Raw genomic sequence first — 14,178 nt, 5'->3', positions numbered from 1 at the left:
AATTGATGCTTTTTACAGTTCTTCTTCTTTTTATTTTATGGTAAAACTTTTTAGATAACATATTTACCAACGATTATACAATTAAATTTTTATTTTTTTTGTCTTTACAATATCGTATGAAACTAGTTGAATCTTATAACTAATATATATTCAATACTTGCTAACGAATATAGGTGTCCTTTTTTTAAAGTAATATACATTTCATGATGCCAAGGTCATGGTGAGGTGACTGTTTCATTACATCAAATCGTGATTAAAAGCGGGTATTTTTAGTACGTTTTAAGAACTAAAGGCAAATTCTATTACTCGCAGTTTTTACACAAAATGCTGCCATCGTCCTGTACGAATTTGTCAGAACTACCAAAAAAAGATGTGAAAAAGTTTTTAAATTCTTTTGATACAGTTTTGGCAGATTGTGATGGAGTTTTATGGCTAGAAAATCAACCTATAGCCGGTTCAGTGGAAGTGATTAACAAATTGCGGGAAATCGGAAAGAAAGTGATGTTTGTAACCAACAATTCGACAAAGATTAGAGACGAATTTGTTTCGAAAGCCAGGAGAATGCAGTACAACATCGCTAAAGTGTGTTTACATATAATGGATCATTGGAACTGATTTTTAATCCGAATTTTATAGGAAGAAATAATCTCCACCGCATATTTGGCCGTGAGTTACTTGAAAAATCTCGGTTTTACTAAGAAAGTATATGTAGTAGGCTCGAGGGGTATAGCTCAAGAGTTAGAAGCTGTAGGGATTAAATATAGCGGTGTGGGGGTAAAAAATTGATTAAAAATGTGGATGAAAAAGGCATTTGAAATTAATACTTCTAGCCTGACGTGCTACAAACAAGTGTGGCAGTGACCTTGGAAAATTTTCGACCGGATAATGACGTAGGGGCCGTAATCGTCGGTTTCGATGAGCATTTTTCCTTCAACAAAATGATCAAAGCAGCAACATACCTGAACAATCCCAGTTGTCTTTTTATTGCGACAAATACAGATGAACGTTTTCCAATGCCTTCGGACATAATTGTTCCAGGCACTGGTTGCATTGTAAAAGCAATTGAAACATGCGCTTTAAGAGAACCCATTGTGATCGGCAAGCCAAATTCTTACATAGCAGACTGTTTGATAAAAGAGCATGGTGTTGATCCGAGTCGGACCCTAATGATTGGCGATCGGCAAGTATACTGTGTTTGAGTGTCTATTAGAACTATGTTTTGAGTTTTAGGTGTAATACCGATATACTTTTGGGTACCCGATGCGGATTTCAGACCATGTTGGTTTTGACGGGGGTTACCAAGTTAGAGGATGTCGAAGAATGGAAGAAGTCAAATCGTAAAGAAGACAGGGACTTAATACCCGATGTGTATCTGGAGAAACTTGGAGATTTGCTGGAGTTTATATGAGAAATTGACAATTATTTAAAAATTGTAGGTAATTTATTTTTAATTAACATTGTTTATTGTCTGTTGTAACAATAAGTTATTAAATTATAACATAATAAATAAAGTGTGTGAAAAGCAGTTTTTTGGCAAGACTTTAGGAACACCGGCATAAGTAAATGTTAATAAATAAATGGGACCAAAGCCTTTCTATTTCTTGGGTAGTTGTCGAATGTCTCTTGGTACCACCAATGACTAAGCAAAATTGTTTCAACCTGGAAAAAAAACTATTAGTAATGTACTTGCAAGTGTAATCTGTCTAATTCCCAACAAAAATATTGATAAACTAATTTCTAGTTTGTATCATAGACTTTTGGCAACAATCACAATCATTTGTAATGTAGAAAAGTCAAATAAATACCCATAGTCATAGAAAAGCATATTAGGTCATTTGACAAGAAACATCGAATATTTATGTTTAGCAAAATGCACACTAAAACTTACTTGATTGCTCAAAACCCATGCAAAAACAAAATAAAAGGTTGTATTTTTCCAGAGAATAATTGACAGTGCCAAATACATTAAGATTTCTGCGGTTTGATGAGGTGCAGACAAATATTTAAATAAGTCATCTTCTGGAAGCCTGTGACGGTCACTAACCACAACCCCTAAAAATAATTTAGTGTCAACTATCCTTGTTAAATGGTGGCAGCTACACCTACCTTTTTTATTTTTTCGAAGGTTTGCCAGAATTTCCGTACAAACATACTGACGCCACCATGCCCAAATAAAAAGCACTGTCGCGAAGATATCCCAATAAGTGAAAGCCCAAAATGATACAAAATCTAAAATATATAAATATCTGCTCATATTTACTTCTCCTGTTAAACTGCAACTCACTTGGTGTTTTAGCAAACAAAGGTGATTCGCTGAGTATCGCTATTACAGTTCCTGGATAATGACAAAGACCGACAATGTATTGGGTCAGATTTAACTTACTCTCCTTACCAAATACCGAAACGTAATGGGTATCATAAAATCTTCTATAAATTTGTAAAGTAAACAAGAAACTTGCCAACAAAACTTTGCTTGGAGAGGCTAAAAATTATACAACGTAATTCAGTGACTACTTATTTAGTCTGTTTTACTGTAGGCTATCCGAGCATCTCCACAAAACAGGTTCAAAAATGTATTCAGCCATTCCGGAACTCTGGTTCCAAAAACATATACAGCAACCAGTAAGTAGTCCACATATGTACAAAGAGGTACCGCAATAACGTAGAAATGTCTAAACCATGATTTAGGTACCTCAATGATGAGTTTTGAGTCACCCCCTTTCGCCGCGTGTTTTCCATATCTAAACACTCTACTGAAAAATTTGGGAATTTTGTGCTCGTAAAGGTTAATTATGCTACCATAAATAATAATATTAATGGTCATGAAACAGAATAACAGCTGCGCTATGTTCATTTTGCACCCTCAACCTGCACTGTTGAAAAGTGCAGAAAGTAGTCCACATAACTGTTCATTTCAACACATAACCTTTCTAATAAAAATTTTTGCAGCAATTATTCTGTGTAGATTTGCTAGGTTTCATATATTTAATTTGGGCTGGGAATAACTTAAAAGTTATCAACATTGTAAAGTTTTAGTCGAAGGGTCGAGGTTATGTCACGTATTCCCACTGATACTAGCTGATTTGCAAAGATCACATGGCCACCCTTGGTGATTAAAGACAATGCGGTTTACAAAGTGTAATTTAAAAAAATATATATTTTTGAAAATGGTATAATTAAAAAAAACTTTTTGACCAGTAATGGGCGGATGCTCCTTGCAACTTACCCAACATTAATTGTTTATATGCAAGAAATGTGGTAAACATCTGAGTCAATAATTTATTTCGCACGAGCGATCGTACGGCACCAAGTGACTTAAAAAATGTGGCAAACGTTACATACTATGCTCTTTCTACGACCGACCATTTTTGCAAAACATGTCACCACGTCACTTGAGTGATATCAGACACGATTTCCGATATCCGAAAATGTGTGAAGTGGGCTCGCAGTTGAATTTAATTAACCATATAAATGATACTTTCTGTATGCTAGAGTTTTGTATAATTGGGAATTTTAGAGAAAGGAATAGATAGATTATATTTCATCTGCAGAATGTAACTTGGCCACTCGATGATAGATGGCAGCGCATGAACAATCAAGACAGGCTGCGCGCCACCGAAAAGAATTTGAATTTTTCAACTTAAATAATTCATTCATACTCTGGATATATCGTTAACGCAAATTTTTAGGAGTGGGAGCGAGAATTGGGGAAGAAACAATCAGTATATGTAGGTATATAAAAGTAGTGAAGTTACAGAACAAAATATAATTTATTGATAATAATATAGAGATACATCAGCTAGAAATAATATAAATAATATACAGGTATTGCGTGCCGTGATAGGCATGCGGCCTCTGTGTCGATCAATGAGCACATTCGTCTATGCCACATATTGCCGGTATAAATAATAAGTTACATATAAATATAATAAAATAACTACATAACATAAACGTGTTGAAATGAGAAACACACAAATTAAATAATGATTTAAATAACAAAAAAAAAATCGTATTCTCTCTTTCTCTCTCTGGTCATCGGTCCGTGCGTAATATGGGGGAAAGGGGGGCGGTCCCCATTCTTCTTAATTTAGTTCCATCACGGGGACGGTTAAATGGACGCTACCACGGGATAAAATTATTAATGAGCCTAGTATATCTGTGGTTTGCGTCTCACTCAAATAAGATAAGATATACTTAATCCCTCTTTTCCAGCGTTGTGATATCGATGGTATTTTTTGTTTGTTTGATATTGTCAGTAACCAGATATAAAAATAAGGTATATCTTCAAAAGAACAGACTTTTGTTGTAATAATGACTTCGTTCGATCGTTTTTCTTTTGCCTCTGGGCGCAGCTGGAAACTATTTTTTAAAAGTGCTAAAAAAAAACCTTTCAGATTCATTTCGATTCATTTTGGAAAATGTCAAGGAGACCGAAACGTATAAGGTCGAGAAGGAAATTCTAGGTAAATTTGCAAATGTTCCGAAGCAAAATGTGGTCACCACCATTGCCACTGTTAATCAACTAAATCGCACTCCAGTTCCTAGTACCATAAGTCAAAGAAGTCAAAACGCTTTGCGACTAAGATCTGCGGCACAGAACGCGCAAAAAGAAAATTCCATTGTTACTCCCAATTCGCATCCGCCTGTTAGAGACATCTTCTCTCAATATCGTTCGCCATTAGATTTGCTGGGTAATGGACCATCAAATAGATGCGCGCTCATTTGTCCAAAGGAAGAGTTCAAGTATACGTCATTTTGGTGCTGTTACTATTCGCTTGGACCGAATCGGACCATAGCTCGAAAAGCGATTGCAAGCAAGAACCACCCGCAATAGGGGAGCAACTCCACGAATCTCGAAATTGGTTCGTTTTTTTTTTTAAACATTTGAGAATTATTGTCAAAGAAAAATAATTAAACTGCGAGTCGACATTAGGGTCGTTTTCTTTCCAGCTATATTGAAATTTTTCCCACGTTGCCTAATATCACGAAAGTTCGTTGTGGATAGAGCCAAAAGCAGCAAAAACCAGCAGGGCTGTTTTCCTAACGCAATTTGAATTGAAAATATTAATTAAGTTGGATTAAAAACGAAAGGAAATAAAAATTCCGAAACTAGAGAACTGACTGAAATGGCTTGGCCGTCGTGGATTATTATTTAATTTATTAACAAAACGCCCGATGTTGAGTAGAATTTGATAAACGCTGTCGTCGTCGTCGTCGTCGTTTTCTTTATCGAAGAAGGAAAACCTAGGAGGCCGCCCCCCCTTCGGACAAAATAAAAACTCAAAAGGGTAATAATAATAATAAAGCAAATAAATAAGTTTCGAAAACGCGGAATGTCGAGGAGGAGAAAAGAAGGAAAAACCGCGGGGACCGATCGAGACGAAGAAGAAGAACATAACCTAAAACCTAAACTTGCACATTCACGAGAAAAAAAAACGTCGTCGGACGCCGTACATTTGTATAAAAAAAAAAACGCGCGCTCTCCCCCTCCCGCTCCCCGTCGAACGTTAAATTTAATTTACTTTAAAATCACACAAAGTCGAAATCACTCCGCGCCGCGCGTAGCGGCGGGAAAAAACTATACTCCTGTTCGATAATATTATGGATCGTATAAATAAGACACGCTCGCGACTAATAAAAAAAACGTTTCTGCGCGTACCCCTTACATCATCAGGTCGTTGAGGGCGATCAGCTGCGCGGTCGACAACCTATTGAACACGGGCAATCGTTGATCATCGAGGGGCCCGGGCGAGTGCAATTCCGGTTCGCTGCTGAAAAACGAACTCATCGACGACGTGGGCGATTGGCTGAGGCTGCAAGGCGGACTTGGACTGTCCAACGACAGGGACGGGCTCAACGCGGCTGGCCTCGAACGCGCGTGCGCAGTGTGGCTCAGACGCGCGCTCGTCGTCGTCGTTGTGGTTTTCTGCGCGGCTACGATGACCGCCTCGTCCTGATTGTGGACAAAATGACATCGCGGGCCGTACGGACAGAACCCGATGGTGTGGAAGGTGCGGCAAAGTTCCGTTTTGTATTTGGGGTGACGCGCCAAGCTGCGCAGTTCGTTGATGCCGTGCGCGAACTGACACTTGTCGCCATATTTGCACACGCCGAATTCCTCGTACGGTCTGCACAGTTCGGTTTTGTAGCGGGACGTGTTGACGGTTGTAGCGGTGACGGCGGCGGCCGGGGCGGCGGGCGCCGGTGCCGATTGCGTGCGTTCGAGGCGTCGGTGCTGTTGCTGCTGCTGCGTGATGTTGCCGAGAAGGGCGGCAAGGTTCTGGTTGGCGGTCGTCGCGCCGCACGGCGTTGAAGCCATCCGGGTCAGCGTCAGACGGACGGCGGAACCGACCGCGAGGTGCGGGCCCGCGGGGCTCGTCTCGTTCTGCGGACCAATATTGCTCAGGTGAAAAAAATTTAAAGTCAAGTTTTTAAATTTCTTTGCCTATTTACGCGAAATACGTATGACAATTAAAATGCAGCATTTCTTTAGTAGTAGAGTTCTCCAAACTATATATCCACAATAAATAGACTCGCAAATCAACGATGACGTTTCAAAACCGTGCAGTGAAAAATCCACTCTTACTTTAAAATGTTTATTACAAATAGAAATGAGTGAGTAAATTTAGCTATAAAACAAAGTTAAATAAATATTTACAGTCATTGCGTTAAACACGTAAAAATTGGAAGTCATTTTAAGTTTTCTAATGTGTTTTTAATATAGGAGATCAACCTATCTAATGGGCAAATTCAATCAAGTAGGGACTGTTTTAGCATACTAAAGCATACTAATATGAATTAATATAACAGTTTAATTAAAGAAAATTTCTCTACTCTTAAAATACTACAGTCCACACGGCACAGTTATTGTCGACTAACATCTTAAAGACGGCCCTAGCTTGTGGTCCACGTGCTGGAAAGAATGGTGCTCTTCCGCTTTACAACAGGGAGGTTTTAAACTCATTCCGAAGTCAAAACCATAAAAGCTCGTAAAAACCGTATATCGTCCGGAGAACTTCACACTGTTGAGGCGCCCGATGCGATTGGAATTTATGAAACAAGACAACTTAAACATAATCAAAAATAATTTTTATTAAACAAAGCATATGGGTACAAAATTATTGCGTACATGTTTTTGTATGTAACAAGTTATCTACGTATAATTTATGTACTATTCTATATGTACTTATGTACATAATAAATAAATATAACCACATGTATCCTGCGTTACCTTCTACGTTGTTGAAAAATACATGTTAATTTTAGTTTGGACTCCTTTCGATGTCCTGGAACCTAGGGCGAAGATTGTTCTACTCACCCCACCTGATAGTTACTGAAAACTCTTTCACATCATATGAACGCTTCACCTTCTCCATATTTACATCATCTTCTGATCCAAAAGATTCTTTTGAATATCCAATATTTTACTCTAATGCATCCTGCATAAGCTCTTCTTCAGTCAAATCTTGTGCCTTGTGATGTTTTGGCTTCTTAACTCACTTTCTCGATTTTTACTGTGAATATTTCTTTTAAAACTAGTAGTAAAAGTAGAGTATTCTCGTCATCTGATTCTTCCGATTCCGAATTCTCACGTCATAATGATCATGTCCAGCGTCTTCTAATGTTTTTTGGAAGTTATGGTGTTTTTCAAAATTGATCAAAATTGTTCATTGCATCTTCTACTTCAAAAGGGTTAATGTTCTTATCTTTATGTGAAGTGATAGAGGGATTGCTATATAAAACCTTTATTTTCGGATTAAATTCTTCTGAAGTTGCTGAAGTTTAGATTAGTATTAACTTCTTCCCCAGATCGATATGATGGTGCATTGTCTACTAATAATGGTTACAGGTTACAAGGTTTTTTCATTCTAATTAAAAATTTATCCAATAAATACAACTGCCAACGTAGTCCCACTTTAAATGCTCGTGGATTACTGGTTCGGACAGGAAAATTGTATTGTTGTGAATATGAATTTTGGACCGTTCGGATTTCTATTACGTTTTAAATCGTGTTATATTTGTTACTCTAACAACACACCCGTATCATATACGTGGAGGCGCAATAGTGTCGACAAAATGCTACATTTCCCTAAATTTGCAATATTTAGAAAAATGCTTTTTCAGAGTATTCGATAAAAGTGCGGCGATACCAAAAATACAATTTTTGCATAATACGATTCCTCGTTTCGTATTACGTTTATTGGAAAAACATTTCTTTTAACACGTTTTCCTAACAACTCCATTACTTAGAGTTTAGTAAAGCGCCTAAGTAATCATTTCGAAACTCTTGCGAAGTTGACGAACCTGTTGTATTTCATTACTGTACAATAATTTTAGTGCAACATGCGGCGCGCGTGTAGCGAATATTTTCGTTGAAAAGAAGATGATACGCCAATGTTTTCTGTAAAATATTTTTTCCGCATTTCGGCAAGAGAGAAAAGAAAAAGGTAGGGGAGGCGGTTGCGCAATGCGGTCCACAAAAAAAAATCTTTCCGATTTTCGCCGATCCAGTGAAAAGAGAAACGCGCTCGAGAGAGAGAGCTTTCACGTGTCTCCGACCACTTCGACGACAACAACAGCAACAACGCGGCATTTATCGTTACGTGAAAGTGGCTTTACTTTTACCCGCCGATAAATTTATTGTTGCGCATAAATTCACAGACGAAAGTGACGATTTTATCCTTTCGGTCGTGCGCCGCGACCTTGAACAACTCTTTATTTATTTATTTCGGGAAAGGCCCATTTCTCTCCGTCTCTGTCAAATTGTGGAAATGATAAAGTTTACAAGCCAAAATAAAGTCCTTAAAAAGATACATGGCGTTCAAAGTAAAACTTTACTTCCGAAAATCGCTGGTACAAGAGATTACCAACAAAATCAATTACCATGTGTACCAAGTGTTTGTACATTGATAAGGTCAGATAAGTGGAATATGCAAATACGTTTAAATATCGATACTGACCAAGTATCGCAGAAAAAAATATTCTTTCCGGGTAACTATGAACTGAAAACGCTTCATCATTAAGCACTGGTGATGCAACTAATTTTTCCTTTTGTCATATCACGCAGACATAAATTTAACAAAATAATATTAATAAGCAATATTTGCAACATATATTCAACAACATACTAGGACTACAAAGACGAAATAAGATAACGAGCAATATATTATATTAATTATGTATATTAACATTATAATTATCCGTATACAAACCTTATTCAACTTTTCTTTCTGATAATCATTCCAAAATATATTTCCATACAAAGTTATAGACGATTTTTATTTCCTTCTCTTTGTTTTGTCTGTTTGTGTATTTTATCTCAAAGAGTCTTAAAGCCGTATGTTTTCGAAAAAAAAAACAAGAATAAAAATAACGCGAGTCTTCGGTAAGAAAAAACCAAGTAATAAAAATACAGGCCAGCCATTGTTAAAAGAGCCGTAAAAATGCTCCCGGCGACCGCTTTTAGTATGCACCGGAAATTCGTGGAAATTTCTGTCTCAATTTTTTTTCAGCTCATTAGGCACGTAGAAATGTTTACCCTATACACGAACATTTGTTTATTTGTTTTATTTGTCCCATTTTTCAAAGTAACCTCTTCGACAGCGATTCGCAGCGTTAACTGCGCTAATTGTTTTCATACAGAGGACGTTTATTCATCCGATATTTACATTTTCAGAGAAAATAAAAAACAACGAACAAAAAAACACCTATTTTTTTAAACAAGAGAATGCGCCATTTTCATAACTTCTTTAGCTTCTTCCATAACAATAAATGTTTTTCACGTCATAATTAAATAAAATTAATATTGGTTTTATTTAATGTTTTGAAAATATCAACAAAAAAAAAAAAAACAACGTGCAAACCTAGCAATTTTTCACGAAAAATATCGGTCGGTACTGGAATGGCAGCCTCTTAAATCGCGTGCGAACCAACGTGACGTACGTCGTTTACCTTTCGCACGTTGCCGATATGTTTTGCCCGCTAGGATCTCGCCTCCCCGCCCCCGCGCAGCTCGAACCCAAACGCACGGTTCATTGTTATTCATGATCTAGATTAACTTAAAACGCTTTGCGAGAAGCCCCTTCCTTGATTCGAACTGTCACACTCGGACGCGTTTTGTTTTGTATTACCGGGCACATTTATTTGTTGATTTTGGTCGGTCAGTCCGACCGAACTTATTGGACGATTCGCTAAAATACAACAGAATTATTTTTTCAAATGCGGCGTTGCCAGATTTAAGCGAAATCAACGCCATTTTTGACACTTAAATCGATACGAGTAATATTTTCCGAGAAAAAATTTACGCAGCTGGTGGCGTTGGGTAAAATAAGGGAATGAAAAGTGAATGCGGATTCTTCAATTCCATTCATAATTCTATATTAGGTAGACAGGAAAATTCTAACGTATTAGTGTAATGCTTATTGGCGACATGGAATCGACACCCTGTTGTCGATCGAAGAGTTGCCACTTTAATTTTGTAATTCGTTTTTTCCCCGTATATTTACTCTTCGTTACAAGTTTGGAATCGACTTATCTTCATGTCATATACGTCATCGACCAGTGCCGGCGGTATTTTATTTCGTACTTGATAGAATTATTGTTAGTTCTTAGAGAGGAAAATACGAAAATAGAGACAAAAATAGATTTTAAACGGAGGTTGAATTCGATTGAACTTTTAAGAGTGAAGAATTTTAAATAGTGAAGGTATCTCAAAAACTCTAACATTTGAACAATTGAACAATTAGAACAAATTCTTATGTTAAAATTTCAGTTTGTCAATGTTCCCTTTCTCTTTAAAGTTAAAAAAACAGTCTACTACTATCTATTTAATTTAATTTGGTAACGCCGAACCGGCATAAGTCTCCCTACGACAGAGCCACCACCCCCGTGGGGTGGTAAACAAAAAATCATCCCCGCCCACCTGTGGCTTCGTCAACCCCAAAGGTCGCGAACTTTCCCCCCGGAACGACCGACACGCGAAGCGAATCGCGTTTACCGAGCCTGAAAAAAGAAAGTGAAACTGTGGGCGACCGCGCTGAAAGAGAAACTATTTTTTTTCCGTTTCCACTGTAACCGTTTTGTTCACGCAGCGATTGTCCGTTTTGTATTACCGGGCACATTTATTTGTTGATTTTGGTCGGTCAGTCCGACCGAACTTATTGGACGATTCGCTAAAATACAACAGAATTATTTTTTCAAATGCGGCGTTGCCAGATTTAAGCGAAATCAACGCCATTTTTGACACTTAAATCGATACGAGTAATATTTTCCGAGAAAAAATTTACGCAGCTGGTGGCGTTGGGTAAAATAAGGGAATGAAAAGTGAATGCGGATTCTTCAATTCCATTCATAATTCTATATTAGGTAGACAGGAAAATTCTAACGTATTAGTGTAATGCTTATTGGCGACATGGAATCGACACCCTGTTGTCGATCGAAGAGTTGCCACTTTAATTTTGTAATTCGTTTTTTCCCCGTATATTTACTCTTCGTTACAAGTTTGGAATCGACTTATCTTCATGTCATATACGTCATCGACCAGTGCCGGCGGTATTTTATTTCGTACTTGATAGAATTATTGTTAGTTCTTAGAGAGGAAAATACGAAAATAGAGACAAAAATAGATTTTAAACGGAGGTTGAATTCGATTGAACTTTTAAGAGTGAAGAATTTTAAATAGTGAAGGTATCTCAAAAACTCTAACATTTGAACAATTGAACAATTAGAACAAATTCTTATGTTAAAATTTCAGTTTGTCAATGTTCCCTTTCTCTTTAAAGTTAAAAAAACAGTCTACTACTATCTATTTAATTTAATTTGGTAACGCCGAACCGGCATAAGTCTCCCTACGACAGAGCCACCACCCCCGTGGGGTGGTAAACAAAAAATCATCCCCGCCCACCTGTGGCTTCGTCAACCCCAAAGGTCGCGAACTTTCCCCCCGGAACGACCGACACGCGAAGCGAATCGCGTTTACCGAGCCTGAAAAAAGAAAGTGAAACTGTGGGCGACCGCGCTGAAAGAGAAACTATTTTTTTTCCGTTTCCACTGTAACCGTTTTGTTCACGCAGCGATTGTCCGTGATTATATCGCAACGTCGCGATCGGACTTTCATTTTTTTTCTTTTGAGCTGAAACAGACGACCATCGTTTATTAAAAACGCCCGGCGGCCTTGAATTTAACATTTTTCGATGGCGCTCCTCACTTCCGGGTGGAGGCGACGTTCAAAATAGCCCGCCGCCGATCAAAAATATTTACTATCGCTGCGCCGTGTACGACAAATCTTACGTACCCGGCGAAGAACGACGTTGATTATTTTACTCCACACCACGAGTATGCGCTGTCAGAAATGTCATAGACATTTCTCGAAGCTATGTTACAACCGATAAGGTAATTACTTGACGAAATTGCCTGAAATTTAACGCGTTAACCTTTTTGTAAATGACGGAAAAGCAATTAAGCAAACCAGTTCGGCAACATGGTAATCGCCACCATTTCGATCTACCACACGGAAAATCATCTATTAAGCGTTGTAGATTATTCGCGTCATCGGCCCTTATCGCCAAGTTCTTTGATAAAACTCGTTCGAAGCTTCCTCTTGGCAACCGAAACGACCCAAGGACGCCCAAGATACCGCACTATCCGTCGATAAGATGTTCTATGCAAATAATAAACAATCTAAGTCGTTTTTGTTTACAGTGCCGAAATTGAAAATATCTAGAGTCAGGATCCGGTTTTCAACTGTGACGATCCCGCAGTGGTAATACTTTTTTCCAGACTCGCACTACCTGCGCGAGGGTCGGGCTTCAACAGGTAGGCGCGCGCGGGCTGCTATTAACCCGACCTGTTTTTTTTCGCTTTGCTTTTGTTCGTCAACAAGTTTTTCACGCGACCGACAAGAAAAAACTTCACCTACCTTAATCAGATTATCTCCAAACTCATACATCGCATTCTGAGACATTATCGCAGTGGACATTATTATCCTTTTTGTATAAACACAGCCACCCTGATTACTATACGCGGTCCGTAGTAGCACAACACAACGATGATTCTGTTTAGCTTTGGGAAACTCGCTTACGTTACGTTATACTGTAAGTTGTTTTTTTTGTCTCGCGCTATTCCACAACACAGAGATCGCCGCGTGCTACCTCCAACAATTTTACATGCCAACTACTTTCTGCCTTTCCGATTGCTGTACTATCGTTCGACGAAAACGCCTCTCCCACCGCCACCGACGATACGAACGCGCCTCGTGGTAGGGGAGAACGAAGCCCGACGTTGTCACGTAGACGCTATTTTACGACGTTACAAGAAAACCAAAATTTTGGACTAAACCGTTAGACCAGGTAACAAACTTTCCCGGTGGCCGATGACTGTGCTTAAAACATCGACTTATTACACAAATGTGATTAAAACATCATAAAGTTTGTTGAAAGCTACAGAAAATAATTGAGCTCGACCCTGACGTCATTATGCACAATGTAATGACTTGTTGAAACTACAAACACAATCGATTTTCGGGAATAACCAAGGAAGATTAAGGTATAGTAGAATAGTAAGGCCGGTTAAGAAGCAATTTCGGTCGTTTTTGCATGTGATTCCCATAAGATAAGATTTAAAAAACATTTTGATGCATTTACCGTTCCAGTTGAAAACCAACATGTTGATTTTGCTTAGTTGTGTTAACGCAAAAAGTGACGCAAACGTGGCAACCGTGCCCGGTGGTCGAAGCGACTTGACGTCTGTGCGCCGAAATTCGTCTTCAAGAATCAAAACTGGTGTTGTATATAAATTAACAACATCCGCTGCAGCGCATGATGAAAATCGACTCGACCATGCCTTTTGCCTCGTCCCACTGATTTATTTTTCGGAGGTTCATTTGTATGAATTCGGTTATTGTTGTCGGTTCTACATGTCGATGCGGCTTACCAACGGACGGTTGGGCCGTCATTCGGATTCTAGAGAAATATTTATTGCGAAAATTAATGGGTACGTCGCAAATCGGCAAGCACTGAATTTGCATTCGTACCAACATTATAGTAAATGCTAATGAATCGTTTACGCTGTACGTGTAAAGATATAGTTGCTAATGTTACAAATTACGCGCATACATATGTATATAGTTGCTGCAATCGGTTTAGTTAATATCCACCGTGTAACCAAAAAAGGTTGATTGTC

General features: G+C 38.3%; 3 protein-coding genes across 4 annotated transcripts; 1 reads left to right on the top strand and 2 right to left on the bottom strand.

The window, feature by feature from the left end:
• Positions 1-76: 76 nt before the first annotated feature.
• On the top strand, positions 77-1,425 carry LOC132704349 (glycerol-3-phosphate phosphatase). 2 transcript variants are annotated; one of them, XM_060674294.1, is made up of 5 exons: positions 77-220; positions 274-582; positions 637-666; positions 831-1,180; positions 1,231-1,425. In XM_060674294.1, exons 1-5 carry the CDS (start codon positions 218-220, stop codon positions 1,406-1,408), a joined length of 870 nt encoding a protein of 289 aa, XP_060530277.1. In that variant the 5' UTR covers positions 77-217; the 3' UTR covers positions 1,409-1,425. The 2 variants fall into 2 exon arrangements, with proteins under 2 accessions (XP_060530277.1, XP_060530276.1); XM_060674293.1 differs by having other exon boundaries at positions 78-220; positions 637-774.
• LOC132704350 (polyprenol reductase) lies at positions 1,420-3,211 on the bottom strand. Its single transcript, XM_060674296.1, has 5 exons — positions 2,533-3,211; positions 2,285-2,482; positions 2,107-2,229; positions 1,889-2,052; positions 1,420-1,659 (listed from the first exon to the last, which is right to left on the bottom strand). Exons 1-5 carry the CDS (start codon positions 2,852-2,854, stop codon positions 1,567-1,569), a joined length of 900 nt encoding a protein of 299 aa, XP_060530279.1. The 5' UTR covers positions 2,855-3,211; the 3' UTR covers positions 1,420-1,566.
• Positions 3,212-4,844: 1,633 nt separating this feature from the next.
• On the bottom strand, positions 4,845-13,189 carry LOC132704351 (protein TIS11). Its single transcript, XM_060674297.1, has 2 exons — positions 12,917-13,189; positions 4,845-6,385 (listed from the first exon to the last, which is right to left on the bottom strand). Exons 1-2 carry the CDS (start codon positions 12,974-12,976, stop codon positions 5,663-5,665), a joined length of 783 nt encoding a protein of 260 aa, XP_060530280.1. The 5' UTR covers positions 12,977-13,189; the 3' UTR covers positions 4,845-5,662.
• Between the last annotated feature and the right edge of the window lie 989 nt (positions 13,190-14,178).

The sequence above is a fragment of the Cylas formicarius genome, unplaced genomic scaffold (assembly GCF_029955315.1).
Source record: "Cylas formicarius isolate icCylForm1 unplaced genomic scaffold, icCylForm1.1 PGA_scaffold_7__23_contigs__length_41026272, whole genome shotgun sequence".
Taxonomy (NCBI): domain Eukaryota; kingdom Metazoa; phylum Arthropoda; class Insecta; order Coleoptera; family Brentidae; genus Cylas; species Cylas formicarius.
The sequence above is the reverse complement of the archived record's forward strand: the minus strand, read 5'-3'. Positions and strand labels throughout refer to the sequence as shown.